Source organism: Tachypleus tridentatus, chromosome 6 (genome assembly GCF_004210375.1).
Source record: "Tachypleus tridentatus isolate NWPU-2018 chromosome 6, ASM421037v1, whole genome shotgun sequence".
In the NCBI taxonomy this organism is placed as follows: domain Eukaryota; kingdom Metazoa; phylum Arthropoda; class Merostomata; order Xiphosura; family Limulidae; genus Tachypleus; species Tachypleus tridentatus.
The window spans coordinates 21721569-21737079 of NC_134830.1; the positions used below are offsets into that span (position 1 = coordinate 21721569).

Here is a 15511-nt window from a genome sequence, read left to right on the forward strand (position 1 = left end):
TAACCCTAACATTCAATGTCTAGTAGATCTTCTTGGCTTCAAAGATCATGAAAAATTCACATTATGAACTCTTGAAAATCAAGAGAACCCAAGAAGTGTGATACCTTAATGTACTGGATCACTCTCCTGGGACACTGTATCCCACCTGTCCCAGATATACTCTTTGCCAGTTGTAAAGACCTGTGTTACTAAACTGGATGGAAAAGGATGCATGTCCAATTAAAAATTGGACATGGCAAAGTGGTATAAAGTGGTTAGAGCATAACAGATAATAATAGGTGGGCCAATTGGTAGGAGGAGGGTCTCAACCATCTAAACCTCAAGAACAGGAAGCCGAAAGGAAAACAACCTCCATTCTACCATCTCAGTCAGGTCAAATGTGCAAACCCAGTACATAATCAATAATAAAGACACCTACGAACTTAACATCTGAGTAACAGTGGGAAGGGAGAATACAACATGGTGGTTCAACTCCAGTAAAAAAAGGTAAAAAAAGTTGGATATACTTGTCTGAGAGAATAAAAGATCTTGAATCACATCCAAGAGATGGTCATAAAATGAGACATGAGGATAAAGAGGAGGGTAGAAAAATGAAAGAAGGGTTGTTCTGATAGAACTTAAAGAACCCAGAAATCTGTGGTGAGTGGATATCACTGATACAAAAACCTGGTTAACTCTGCCATGACAGTTCCAGAGCCTATGAGATAATTATTAATGCAACTAGAACTAGAACACATGGTGACAAGCAGTTTGGCAGCTCACCACTGAAACCCAGAAAGAAGGTAATGGAAGAAGGGAGGAGTTCAGGGGGTTGAAACATGAGAATTGATGTAGTAGAGGCACAAAAATACAGGAAACCAAGCAGACTATTAGTCATGTTGGAGTATAACTGAAAAGACAGATTATATTTAACACAATTTTAATGGTAGTTTACAGTTATGCACTGCTCATGACCAAACAGGTTTTTATCATTTATGTTTAGTGTGTCTTGCCTTTGTGCATGATTGATTACATTTTAAGATATACATATATGCAATAAGTTTAACAGTACAAATGCTCAGTTTACACACAAAATTACTTAAAAATGTCATATGATACAACAGAATTAGTATACTTAATATCTTTATTTCAAGGTCTGTTGTAACCCACTCTCTTTAGACAGCAGAACTTAAAGTTTGAGAGAAAAAAACTATTTGTGTTTATATGTATTAGCAGAGGCAGTACCTTACAGGCAGTTGTTTGCTCTGACTCCTATGGAGGGCACTGTTTCGTATTTGGCCCAATTCCTATAATATGACAACCAAAAACAATAGTATAAAAGAAAATTTTTTTAACATTATTACAAAGTAAGAAATGTCTAGATATACAACATTGCAAGTTTTCTTATCTGCCTCTCTTGTCAGTACAAACATGTCAAGTAATCCAGTTCTTGATAATTCCACATCATGCTTTTATAAGAGACCCAAATGTAATGAAACTTTATTCAGAACTTTCCCTTACAATGTTTAAATATTGTGCAAAATTTCAACCAAGCCCAACATAAACTGTGGGAAGAGTTCTGCAGACAAGAAAGACAAAGACAGTAAAAATTAATATCATTGTGAACCTATTTAAACAAACTAGAAAATTTAGGAAACTGTGTATACACACAAGTCACTGGTCTCTTTTTTTGGCTACATTATTACAATCATGAACATGTGAAGACTAAGCTCTATCTTTATTTACAGAGTGGTTGAAAAAAATTTCAATATCTGCAAACACATACCAGCATCATCCTGAATTCGTAACACAAAGTAACGGCTGGAATCCAGCACAGTTTCTACTGCAATGCCTGGGTACCTGTCGACTGGACATTTGGCAAATAGTTCTCCTGAAAGGAAACTGTTATCTGAGTATTCTCTATAAATGATACAAAAGTTTTGATAGTTTGGTTTTAAACATCTATTCATCCACTTGCAATTAAAGACACCTGAAATTTTAGATTATTAATAAAAAGTGTTAAATGGCAAGTTTCTAAAGTTATGTATAAATTTATCTGTTAGAAAATTACTTTCAGAATGACTTATCAAACGTTCGTCAGAATAAAAAGTATATCACAAAAATAATAAAGACAAGAAATAGCAAATTAAATTGTACAAAGATTAAACAAATCATAGTTTTAACTGCATAATCATTTGAATTTTATAGTTCTGGTCTTCTTGGTCACACTTAACTGATTTAGACATGTGAAATAAGCTTAAACCAAACATTTATTTATTTATATAATCCACATTTTAATTTTTTTTTACATTTTTGAAGTAAAATGAAATTCAAACAAGTACTTATCTCCAAATTACAAAAACCTTTCCTTGTTAAGTTGCTTTCATGCAACATGACTGAAGTTCTGTATGTTCAAGACAATGTGTCAACTCACCTATAGTTGTCTGCTCTCCCATTGTCCATGTAACTTGTTGCACTTGCATCAGAACATATATGAGCTTTAATTTCCTACCAGAATTCAGATTTCATAGTTGCATTCACAGGTGTATATGTAACAGGCAAGATTCCCAACTTGAAAAACCCATTCAAACACAGGTGCATTGTGATAGTTGGGACCCCCAACACACACAAAGAGTGTGGTCTCAACTGTTAATAATGCATGGAACAAATAATAACTCACTAGCTAAAGTAACCACCTTGTTTGAAACATCACTACCAAATGCTGTTGTTGTTTGGTGTCTTATGGCTCAAGGCCAGTAGGCTATCTGTGCCAAACAACTGCTAAAAAAATAAACAGTAAACGTATTATAAAGTATAAAGGGAAATTAAGTTACAACAAAAACAGTTGCTCAACATTGGATAAATAGAATTAAAAAAGGCCAATGGCCCTTAAAAAATTAAAAGCATCTGTAAGGTGGATAGTGTCACCATCACCAATGACACTGTTTAACATCAGGGGTAAACCCATGAGAGAAACATGTCTAAAATGCTGCCATTTTTCACAGTCATAAAGATGGCACAAAAGTAAAATGTGGGCTACTGTGACTTGAGTGTCACACCAGACCACACATTGGTGCAACTGGGACTGATGAAGAAAATGAGTTAAAAACTGTGACCAATGTATAAGGCTAGTTAGGACAACTTCCTCCTTCTGATCCCTATGAAAACAAGACAGCCAAAGTCCAATAGAAGGTTACATCTGAAAAAGCTTGTCATTACACCACTCACTCCAAGTCGACTGCCAACTGGCGTGGAGCCGGGCCTTGAATACAGGGTTGTAGTCCCTGTATGGAATAGGTACGTTAGTGACAAACAGTGATAGCATCCAACCATATGAATTATGATGCAAATAAAATATTTAGGAATGTATTCAACTTCATCCACATGCTGGCCTACAGAATATCCTCTAAGAGATGTTACAATTAGGATGCTAATGGCATTGCTAAATAATAAATTTGGTTAGATGTAACCCACTGTTCAATTGCAAAGTGCTTGAGAACATAACAGTAAAAAAACCTGCATCAACTGCATAAGTCAGTTTGTTAATACAGTATAAGACAAATGTTTCATCATAAAATGTAAAATAACCATTCACTAGAATTCCTGAAAGGCTCAGTAAATGCAAGATAAGAATAAATAACCATAAAAGGATATAAAAATGTTCCTCTGAATGAAAATAAATACCGTGTTTCTCCGAAAATAAGACAGGGCTTATATTAATTTTCACTCCAAAATATAACACTAGGGCTTATTTTCAGGGGATGTCTTATTTTGATATATTAAAAAAATTAAGTTATAAAGTAAAATAAACTATTATTAAACTATTAAACTAACTGATTAATACTTAAACAAACTAATTAACTAACTATTAAAATAATTAATAAATTAATTTTTTTTTTTTTTTTATTTCCTCTTCCTGCCACTCTTAACTAGGGCTTATTTTAAGGGTAGGGCTTATATTAAAACTATCCCCAAAAATCACACTCGGTCTTATTTTATGGGTAGGTCTTATTATCGGAGAAACACGGTATCACTCATGGTCAGGAGCATAACAAGTGAGAAACAGAGGTTACACCTTCTTTGACAGTTCAACTTGTAAGTAAAATTGACTGATCTAGTTAAGTACAACATCTTCCAGGAAAATCAAATACATAAAGGGAAAGATAAAGAAAACAAGTCTCTAAGGTTTCAAACAAGAGAAGAGCTGAGAAACACAAGACTAAATTCAAGACCCACTTTGGATTATGTGCAGGAACTTCAGGTCATTAAAGCTTGAAAAAGTCATTAAGCAATGGGGACAATAGAGACTGATGGCTTACATCACACTAGAGGGTAGCAGATCAGGAAGGTCTCTAATCAACTATGAAAGAAGTTGATAAACCACAATTATAAAAAAAAAACCAACAACAACATAAGGCTAGAAGCAATTATTGAGAATTAGAAAAAAACACACAATTCATTCTTCAATAAACCAACTTCTGAAATAACCCTACAAGACTGACTGACAGACAGCCAAGGAAGACTGTCAACTAGAATAGGCTAACAATCAACCCTCTCAGGAAGGGAATCCAAATTCTCAAAATGAAAAAAAAAAGTATTTTTGCTGCCATATGTTTCATGACAGCATGAGAGCAACTTGAGGAAATATTTCATATTTCAGGGATAAGTCTGCAATTCAGTCTGTGGGGTCCAGCCAAGTTCTCTCACATTTCATTAGAATTAGTAAAGCAGGTATCCTACAACAGCTTGTGGCATCAAGACACCACAAAATTGGACAATTATATTTTTTGTAGTTCTATTTGACATCATTTTGTGAATAGAAAGGCAGAGGTTAGGAGTTTTACCTTGCAGAAATTTCAGGATGGTTTTATTTCCACTTTAAGGTTGTATTTGAGTATTAATGTTAACTGCCTTCCCACAACTGGCTGCAGACAGTGAAAGACTTTAGGAGTTGAGACCTTGTGGGTGTAAGCACTCAAATCCTAACTGATTTTAAATAACTGGTGGTTAGTTTCACATTGACATTTATATCTTGTGTGATAGATAGAACCTCTGAGACCTTATTCATTACGACTTAATACTGACAACTAAGACTGATAATAGAAAATAACTGATGATTCTAGTTTAGTGTAATGCTTGTTGTATATTAACTTCATTATTGTTTTACTGAGCTAATTTAATTGCCCATTATCAGAGCTACTTATTTCTTTTAGAAATGTAGATAATATAGTTTATGAATGTTAGGATTGTATACTTATATAAAACATGAGCTACCATTTACAATAACAGTACAGAAAGGTCGAACCACAAGTTTTTAGTAATAAATGTTATCCATTAAAGTTCTATAATTTTGAGCTGTATAGTTAGATTATATTTCATCAAACACTTTTAATAAATGTAACAGTATGTGTTAAGTAATAACTGCTAAAACAACAAATACACATGTTTATTAACTGTAAAATACTTATACTGTGAAGCACTGAATAAATTGTGATTTCACAATTAAGTATACATGTAATGTGAGATTCATAAACAGTTTGCAAACTGTGGTAATATATGTGTGCACATTTATTATTATGTGAAAGTTGTGCCATTACATGAGAAATACATGTGCTTATATTTTATTTATGCTCTTCTAATGATCCAAGTATACAATGACACCCAAAGTAGCTTCCTGCCATACTTTAGCATTTTAAATGCCAAAAAGTCATAGTTTTATAGATAACATAAAAGTGACATACATCCCAATGCCATTGGACCAAAACCACTTTACTTGAAAAGTAATAACATCAACATTTTTGGAAACTTTAAATAATTTTGCTTCATCTGCAACTTGCAAGCTTCTCAATCCAAAAGAACTAATATATATTTACTGTTCACATGAAGGTATATAATAATGTATTTCCTTACATTTAAAATAAACTAATGCCTTTGTGTAAAATTATCTCTGTTTAGATTTCATAACCTGTCTGCATGTGTTTTCAGTATTGAGAAAATATTAGAAACGTACAAACCAGAGTTTCTGTCTTCAATCTTTATCATACATTCAGATCCCTTTTCTACAACACGAAGCCTTCCAGTAAAGTCTGGAGCATCCAACTTCCAATCTGTAGCCCTAGGTGAATAAAATGTGGCTTTGTGATAAGACAAAATACACATATACGTGCTTTAATACAACTATTTTTCACATTTTGGTGAGCATGTTTCACATGAAACAAATATCAAAAACATGAATGTAAATTATTATTAAAATTTCTAAACATTGTGCAAAACAAATAAAAAAAACAAAAATCCTGAACAACTCTAAGAGTTCAGTTCATTAATCATTATAAAACCTGAAACTAGTTTCTAATATATCAGCATACACTGCACGTGTGTGTTGTAAGTGAATCATTAGACTACACAATAGCTAGAGTAATGGTGAAATCAATGTGAGTTTGTTTGTTTTGAATTTTCTAACAAGGCTAAAGGAGGGCTATCCACATTAGCCATTCCTAATTTAGCAGTGTAACTTTAGAAGGAAGGCAGCTTGTCATTACCACACACATCCAATTCTTGGACTACTCTTTTACCAATGAATAGTGGGACTGACTGTCACATTACAATGTCCCTATGGCTGAAAGGATGAGCATGTTTGGTGTGACAGGGATTCGAATGCATGACCCTCAGATTGCGAGTTGAGTGCCTTAACCACCTGGTCATGCTGGGGCTAAACACTATTTTCCTGCATAAATATAACTGAAGGTAAACAATACATTAATAACCTGGTCAAATAGTAATGAGGCACAAAAAAAGCTTAAAAAAAATAAATTAACAACATATATAGTAAGTTACTGCAGTCAGCCTTTCTATAATTTTCTTTCTAAACTTAAAAAAAAAACTATAAACACTGGAAATCTGCTCACAGATAGTTTGATCTACTATCTACTTACTATTTTAGTGAGAAAAAAGATATTTCATTCCATCAGGAATACTGCCAAGACCTAGGTGTGGAGATGAAATTAGAAGTAGGTCACTAGGGCTGAATGCTAGGATAAGAATGATATACAAGGAAAAGCAAGGCGGCTGATTGACTTTGTGAGACCACTTCAGTACAAAAATGTTTTTTGTTTTTTTTAGGAAGGATAGTTTACTTTAAAACAGGGTAGGGGATGGGTTGTTTGCAAGGAATATTAACACAACTGTAAGGCTAACTTTAAAGCCAGATAGTGAAGAGGCCCAGAATAATGAAGAAAAAGATGTACAGAAAGAAGGGTACAGTGTGGTAACAAGATGCAAAGGCAGTTTTAATGGTAGGCTAATTCTTTTTATTGTAAGCTAGAAGTAATAATACAGATGGCCTTAATTCATTGGGTTGAACAGAGGATTTACGTAATAGGAATAACTGAAAGCTGACTAAAAATAATAAATTTTTTCCTAAAATACAGAGATAAGTTGTTAGATTACTATGAAAGAGGGGAAAGTAGTTTTATACATCAAATGTGAACTACATGTTTAAGTTGAGAACATGAAAACTAACAACAAATGAGGTTTAATGAACATGTTTTTTTGTTACTGGTTAAAATGTCAGAAGTCATTTAGTTGGAAGTTGTTACATGCCAACAGATGAAACTCAGGGAAATTATTGAGAAACTATATTGTGAGATAAAGAATTAACTGTTAATGACATTATAATTATTGGAGATATTAGTTTTAGGCATATAGATTCACAAATGTTATAGAGTCAAATCATAGGGGACTGCTGTTTAAATTTTATTGTTAACTTACAGAAACAATTGATAGGGCAGATACTGAGGAACGTCTTGGAACAAGTGATAATTGCTCAATTAGATTTTACGTTTTAACGTATATGGAGATAAAGAATAATGAGATTTTCGGTTTCGGCTTTCCAAAAATTAAATTTTATAGAGATGAAACATGAACTATCAGCTCTGAACCAGACAACTGAATGAATTTGGAGATACTGATGAAATTTGGAAAAAGTTTTTAAAATAAATTCTTAAAATATAGTTAGAGGCACATTCCTTACAGATCAAGGGTGACTTCAAATAAAAACAAGTTGTCTCTCAAAGAGTATACAGGACAAATGTAAAGAAAAGCATTATAAAAAGTTTACACCGACTGTAACATTGGGAGATTTGGAGGATCAAAGGTGATCAAAAAGAGCTCAAACACTAAATCACGAAACCCAAAAACATATATGAAAAAATTTGTCTGAAAATATAAAAGTTGTAATTTTTCTGTACTGAAAATATATTTCTGATAGGTACTCACCCCCTTCACATGAATAGCTGTTCTCATTCAATGCTGCCCTCTATCTTCAAAACACCTTTTTTGCATGCCACAAGCCTTGAGCTCCTATGACCTTACAATTCACCAATTCAAATGCATCTTGTGTGCAAATCATAATGCAACAAACCTTCACCAATAAAAGTGCAGCACACCTGACAAATGTGAATCCCCCTACCTGATTCTACTGAACTATTTCTGAGCTTTAGCAGAAAATGGAAGCACCAGTTTTCAGTGAGGAGAAAGTGTAAAGAAAGGTAAGTGCCTATCGGAAATAAACTTTCAGTGCAGCAAAAGTATAACTTCTAATATGATACATTACCTCGACTCACATAAACAGAATCCTACAGAGAACAACGGTTGGATAGGGTCCCAAACCACAAAATAATGGAATTTCAATCCCTTACAGTACATCAATATGTGTGAAAGTAAAAGGATATAACTGCACGTGTTGAGTTGCTATGGTGAAATGGACTGTACGTGACAAGTCAACTGCATCCAATACCCAGACCACTGAGAAGTAATGATGGCAATTTTGATGGCTCACTGTAATTATACAAAGTGAAAGTTATTCTACACCAGCAGAAAACCACCACTCTACTCTGCAGTGAATGATATTTCTGTATCAATTTACATATGTCATTAAACCTTTAAAGATGCCTTTACAGTGCACACTCAAGCAGCTTGGAACTGGAAAGTATTAAGGGCTCTCAAACTCCATTAGAACAAATGGAAGGAGGGTAAAACACAGTGACAGTGGAGAGTATGGAGAAATATGAACATATATGAAGTTGTCCACATGTCAGTTGGAGAAATTCCTACTACAAATGATGGAGATGAGATGTCAGGGAAGCCATTCAGGCAGTATAGAGCATGGATAGTACAAAGTAGTTTGTCCAGATCTGCCCAAGGATACAGGTAGGAAATTGAAGGAAGGGAAATCCAAGAGAAGGAGGAATTACCCTACCAAACCACTGAAGTTTTGGTGAGGAAAGAGCAATCCAGATAAAGGAGAATATATTTGGAATGATACAGAATAAGTAAAATGTTGATGGCACATAAATCTGACCTTTGACATCTACAAGCAAAAAGAAGAAAACAAAAGTTTAAAGGGAGATGTGAAAAATCAAGCACAAGGACAGAAGTTCAAATGGAGGCAGTGTAGAATCACACTAACATCCCAATCTGGAAGGACAGCATGCTATAATAGATGACTGATCATGTAGAATGCAACAAGAGGAAAAGGTAGTAGAGGAAAAAACTTTAAAGTACTGGGAAAAATTAAAAATGTGGAATAAGGCAGCCGAAAAACCCATGATTGAAGATATAACCTAAATACAGAAAACCACTGATCAAAGTACCAAACGAGTAAATCCATAACAAGGAAAAACATTCTCCTGCCAGATCTGGTTAAACACAACAAAAAGAAGAGGACATAGAAAGGAGAGAGATGGCACAGCATATGACAGTGAAAGTCATTAGATCCAATTGACAAAGAGCAAGAATGAATTCCATTACTATAAAAGCATGATTATAGTCATAGAGATGATTATCTTGAAAGGAAAAAGATGATCATTTATTCAAGACTTCATTATCAAGAAGGAAGGGGAAAAAAAAGTGCTAGAGAGACAAGATCTCACTGAGTACATCAACAATGATTTGTACATCAGCAACTTCCTGACAACTGGAGAGCATGATGAAAAATGGATGGGAAGCATACCTCCCACTGGCCTTCCAAATCTTATCCCACATGACTTTGGAACTGGTGACAAAAGAGCTGCAAAGTGTGAACTTTATTCAAAATTCCTATTGGCTTTGACATCTAACCAGCTGAGCTTGGCCCAATGGAAAGCAATGTGACTGAAAAGAGTGTGACACCTACAAAAGGTATCCCTAGCCCATTTCTGAACTTTTTGTACTTACTAGCAGGCTAGAGACCACCTTTAACAAGGATACAGTGATAAACATTTCAAGGTTTTGAAACAGAATGAACAGCTGCTCAAGTAATGCAATCAGTTACAGCCCCCACTCAGTCGTTAACAGATAGAAGACTAACGACAGCAAGATCAAGTTCTAAGAGAGAGATGAAAAAGAGCCAGTCAGCCTGGTCTAACTTCCACCATAGCACTCAGACTGGGTGGCATTGATCATGACCAAGCTTTCTCAAAACTATAGGTACATGATTATTGCCCCAAGGATCACTGTCAACCCTTCAAGGACAATGAGAGAAAAGTGGAACAGATAAAAAATTCAATATCAGCAAAATATTACTAGGTACATGAAAATGTGCAGAAGAACCAGTAGTGAATAGAAACAGATTTGAAATCTGAGGATAAACACTCCACAGATTGTTCAATCCTCTCAAGATCAGCACCTCCCCATGGTGGACTGTGTCCATTGACCTTTTCATGGATCAAAGGCATGTTATTTTATTTGTTGACTTGCATTACAAATTTTATTGAACTACTTTTTATGAATTTATGTTAATGAGTTTGGAATCAAATTGTAGATAATTCAAACTTTAATAAGAGCATAGTTATAATTACTATATATGATATATAATAATTGAAATGTGACTGTTTATTACAAAATATTAGTCCACTAAAACACAGCCAAGACAGGGAAGACTAAAGGTCAGTTTTATATTACTGGACATGTGACCTGAGTACACATCCACTGCATCAAAGCAAGTTATGTAATGCTAGCTAGGCATGACTGGAAGGTCAATATAATAAAAAAACAATAAATATATAGTAGCATTATGAGACTTAATCTGCTTAGACAAACATTTGTATTTTCATGTTACAATATGCAGTCATTTCACAATGAGAAAAGTATAATTTATATTTCCTAATCTTTTCATGATGGTTAAGAGGGTGGTTAAGTGATAAACCCAACATAGTTAGAACACAGAAAACACAAAATATAGTCTTGCTGAAACCAAATATTTGAAATATATTTAGAAGATTTGAGAGATTACACAAACAAGAGATCTTTGAGCAAAGAATAGTTTTTTTAATCATAACATGAAATCAATTTACATTCAGACTAGTACCAACACAGACTCCATTTTCACAAACAAATCTTTAGTAAACATATTTCATTAAAAACTGTTTTTTTATACACAAAAAACTTGTACTCTTTACTAACAGCTTACCACATTATGTGAAGAAACACATGTTGTATCAAAAGTTATAATGCAAATACTTAATGTGCGCAAACGTGTAGATGTACTTGTGTATATCGCACCAAGCCCATAGCATAACGGTTAAAGTCTCCCAGGAAAAGAGCTGGTAACTATTCAGCAAGAGCATCAGAATCTGATTTATCATAAATCTCTTGGGAAGACAAGTAGAAGGACCGAACAGTGGTGGCAGGTAGGTAAGTATTCAGTGTTTATTAGCACAAAGTTGCAAGGCTATCTGTGCCAGACATGATGTGGTACAGTATAGGTGGAGGGCAATTAAAGTAAAAAGTAAAATATGTAAAATTAGGAACTGTCAGGAAGACTGAAGCAAGAAGTACACCCTTGTTGTTAGTCATCTGAAGTTGGCCTTTCCAGTCCTGGGTTCAGTTCAAATGAAAAACAAAAACTAAAATGTGTAAAATTAAGACTTGCCAGGAAGACAAGTGTCAAGATCGAATTTGCAGTCAGTCACCTGAAGTTGGCCATTCCAGTCATGGGTTCAAGTCAAAATAAAAATTGAAATGTATAAAAGAAATCATGCTAAAACACTATATAGTCCAATAAAAAACCTTAAATTAAGTGTAAAAGACCAACAGCTCTTAAAAATGTAAAAATATGAGTGAGATGGGCAGTATCACCTATATCATGGGCCAAAGTCAAGGGCAAACCTGCCTTACAAATATCTTTAAAATGGTGTCATCGATCTAGGTTGTAAAGACAGCCTGATAATAAAATGTGGATGATTGTGATCTGAGTGCCACATAGACAACACATTGGTGCAACAGTACCAAATAAAAGGAAGTGGTGGGTTAAAAAACTGAGACCAATGTATAGCCTTGCCAAAACAACCTCCTGTCTTCAATCAAGCAAGAGGGCCAAAGACCTAGAGAAGGTTTGATTTGAAAAAGCTTGTAATTGTGTTGCTCATTCCAAGTTACCTGCCATCTGGTGTACAGTCTGGATTTGATAACTGGACCATAGTCCATGTATGGAATAGATACTGGGATGATAAATCCAGAACAGACAGACTTTGCTGCTCTGTTGGTGAACTCATTCATACAAATATCAGCATGACCTGGTATCCAAAAGAATTGGATGGAGACAGATAAGAGAGAAAGATAAGTTAGTTTGTTTTCAATATTGATAAGAAGAGGGTGGTGACTATCATGGAATGATCCAGGGCCAACAGACAGCTGAGTGATTCCGTATATATTGTACAATTTGTATATTGCATTATTTCAATATGATTTAGGGCAAGAGAGATGGCATACAATTCGGCAGTGAAAACAGAAACTGTAGGGGAGAGGCTGTGTGCCACAATCAAACTGTCACAAACCATGGCTGAACCCACTGAATCACCTGATTTGGAATCATCTGTATATATAGGAGTAGGTGGATCATATGAAAGATGTTCAGCAAAGAAAGAGTGATATTTCCAATCAGGTTTATCTGCTTTCCTCAGATGACTCAAAGATAGGTTACAATTGGGGACAGTAATTTGCCATGGTGGAATAGGCTGATTTAAAGAAACTGCAATGTTATTCAAGGATAAATTCAAATCTTCTAATTGTGCCTGGATATGGAGACTAAAAGGAACAATGGTAGATTTTCTGTTATTAACAAGTGTGGTCCACTGTGGTTGGAAAACACAACTCCAGGTAGGATGCTGTGGTAAGGATCAAAATTTGGAAGCATACATTAAAGACAATTGCAAACTGCGAAAATATGGAAGGGGTTCATGAGATTCCACATACAGACTTTGCATGGGAGAAGTACAAAAGCTCCAATGCAAAGACAAAGCCCTGGTGATGGACAGGATCCAACATTTTTAGTGCTGAGGTTCTGGAAGAACCATAAACCACAGACCTATAGTCAAGTTTGAATCAGATGAGGGTATGTTAAATTGTGAACATGGAGTATCAATCTGCTCCCCAAGAAGTAAAAGAGAGGACAGAGAGAATGTTCAATGCTTTTAGACATTTGATACAAAGTTGCTTGGATGTCCAATATAAAATTTAATTTGCAATCAAAATATAAGACCTAAGAACTTTGCCTCAGAGATAACAGGAAGTACAACATCATCAATATGAAGTTCTGGATCTGGGTGGATTCCCTGTTTGCAGCAGGAATGTATACAAACAGTTTTAGAGAGTGAAAGTTTAAAACCATTTGCCATGGTCCACTTCAGAATCTGATTGACTGCAGTTTGTAGCTACCGTTCAATAAACCTCATGTTTGATGACTGATATGAGACATGAAAGTCATCAACAAAACGACCGTTTGCAACTGTAGAGGGTAGCTGTTCAATGATGGCATTAATCTTTAAAATGAAAAGTGTGACACTCAGAATACAGCCCTGAGGGACTCAAAGTTCCTGTGGGAAAAAATGAGAAAGTGTTGAGCCCACATAGACTTGGAATCGGTGCTTCATTAAGAATTGCTGGATGAAAAGGTGTAAGTTTCCATGCAATCCATACAAGTGAAGGTCTCATAAAATGCCATATCTCCATGTTGTATTGTAAGCTTTTTCTAAATAAAAAAAACAGTAACAAGATGTTGTTGCCTTAAAAAGGCTTCTCTGATTGATGTTTCAAGGCAAATTAAGTGGTCTATCGTAGAGCATTGTCTTCGGAACCCACACTGAGTATGTGAGAGGAGGTTGTTTGATTGAAGAAACCAAATGTGGCAGGCATTGATTATCCTCTCTAAGATCTTACTGAGACAACTTGTCAAAGCAATTGGATGATAATTTGAAGAAATCATTGGATCTTTTCCAGGTTTCAGAATAGGGAGTATGATAGCTTGTCTCCAAGCATCTGGATAGACATTTTCCTGCCATAAATGATTAAAGACAGCTAGGAGAATTGTAAGAGTTCTGGGAAAGGTGGCATAACATCTCATAATGTATATTATCAGGTTCAACTGATGTATTGCCAGACTGATGAATTGCAAGTTTGAGTTCCATCAGTGCAAGAGGGTGATTGTAGTCATAGGAATGGTCAGTTGAAAAGGAAAGAGGCAGATGCTCTGCCTGTGTTTTAATGATAAAGAGGGGGCAGAAGTATATCTTCCATTCACCCTCCAGATCTTATCTTAAAAAACTTTTGTGCTGGTGGTTGAAGAATGCTGGAAGTGTATTTAATCGAAGATTCTTTCTGGCTTTGACGTCTAACTTGTCGAGCATGTGCATGAGTTTGCTGAAATACAATGCAGTTTGAGAGCATGGGGTATCTTTGAAATTTATCCCAAGCACGTTTCTGAGTTTTTTGTTTTATAGAATAGGCAGAATTCCACCAAGAGCGGGGATGCTGTGGGGAACATGTTGAGGTTTTAGGGATGCATCGAGTAGCAGCTTGTATAATACTGTTGGTTACTGCTGCTATACAATCATCTATGAATAATTTACATGAGACGGCAGGGTCAAGTTCTGAGAGAGTAGTGAAAGAAGGTCAGTTAGCCTGACCAACTTCCACCGAGGTACATGGGTTGGGTGGTACTGATTACGGCCAATGTCTTGTGAGATGATGGAAAAATGATCACTACCTTGTAGATTGATATCAACCTCCCAGGAAAAGTGAGTGAGTAGCGAAGGGGAAATGACAGAATGATCTACAGCTGTAAATGACTGACTGGGTGCAGGAAAATATGTGTTAGAGCCAGGTTGTGGTTCAGGAGCATATGTTCTATGGTGTGCCCTCTCATATGAATATGGGAGCCACCCCAGAGGGGATTATGGCCCATTGAAATCTCCCAAGATTAAAAAGAGGGTAGGCAGTTGCTCAATGAGAGTATAGAGGTCTGATTGATTATAATGCGTTTCAGGTGTAAGGTATAGAGAGCAAATAGTGATGGTACAACCCAAGGAGACTGGGATGGCTACAGCCTCCAAGGGTGTAATCAATGACAGGGACCAAGTGCACAAATGCTGATCAATCAGCAATGCAACTCCCCCATGTCCCCATCCTACACGTACCCTGTCATTCCAATATAATGAATAGTGTTGGATAGTAACTGTATTTGTAGGCTGTAGAAATGTTTCCTGCAAAGAAAGACATA

At 35.4% G+C, this 15511-nt stretch overlaps 1 protein-coding gene across 1 annotated transcript in view; it reads right to left on the bottom strand.

Moving 5' to 3' along the window:
• LOC143252078 (adaptin ear-binding coat-associated protein 1-like) overlaps positions 1 to 15511 on the bottom strand; it is a 45831-nt gene that overhangs the window by 21883 nt on the left and 8437 nt on the right. Inside the window, exons 2-3 of the mRNA XM_076503688.1 lie at positions 5994 to 6094; positions 1766 to 1870 (exon numbers count right to left, since the gene is read on the bottom strand). Of these exons, the coding sequence (XP_076359803.1) occupies positions 1766 to 1870; positions 5994 to 6094 (206 nt within the window). The remainder of the gene's footprint in view (positions 1 to 1765; positions 1871 to 5993; positions 6095 to 15511) is intronic.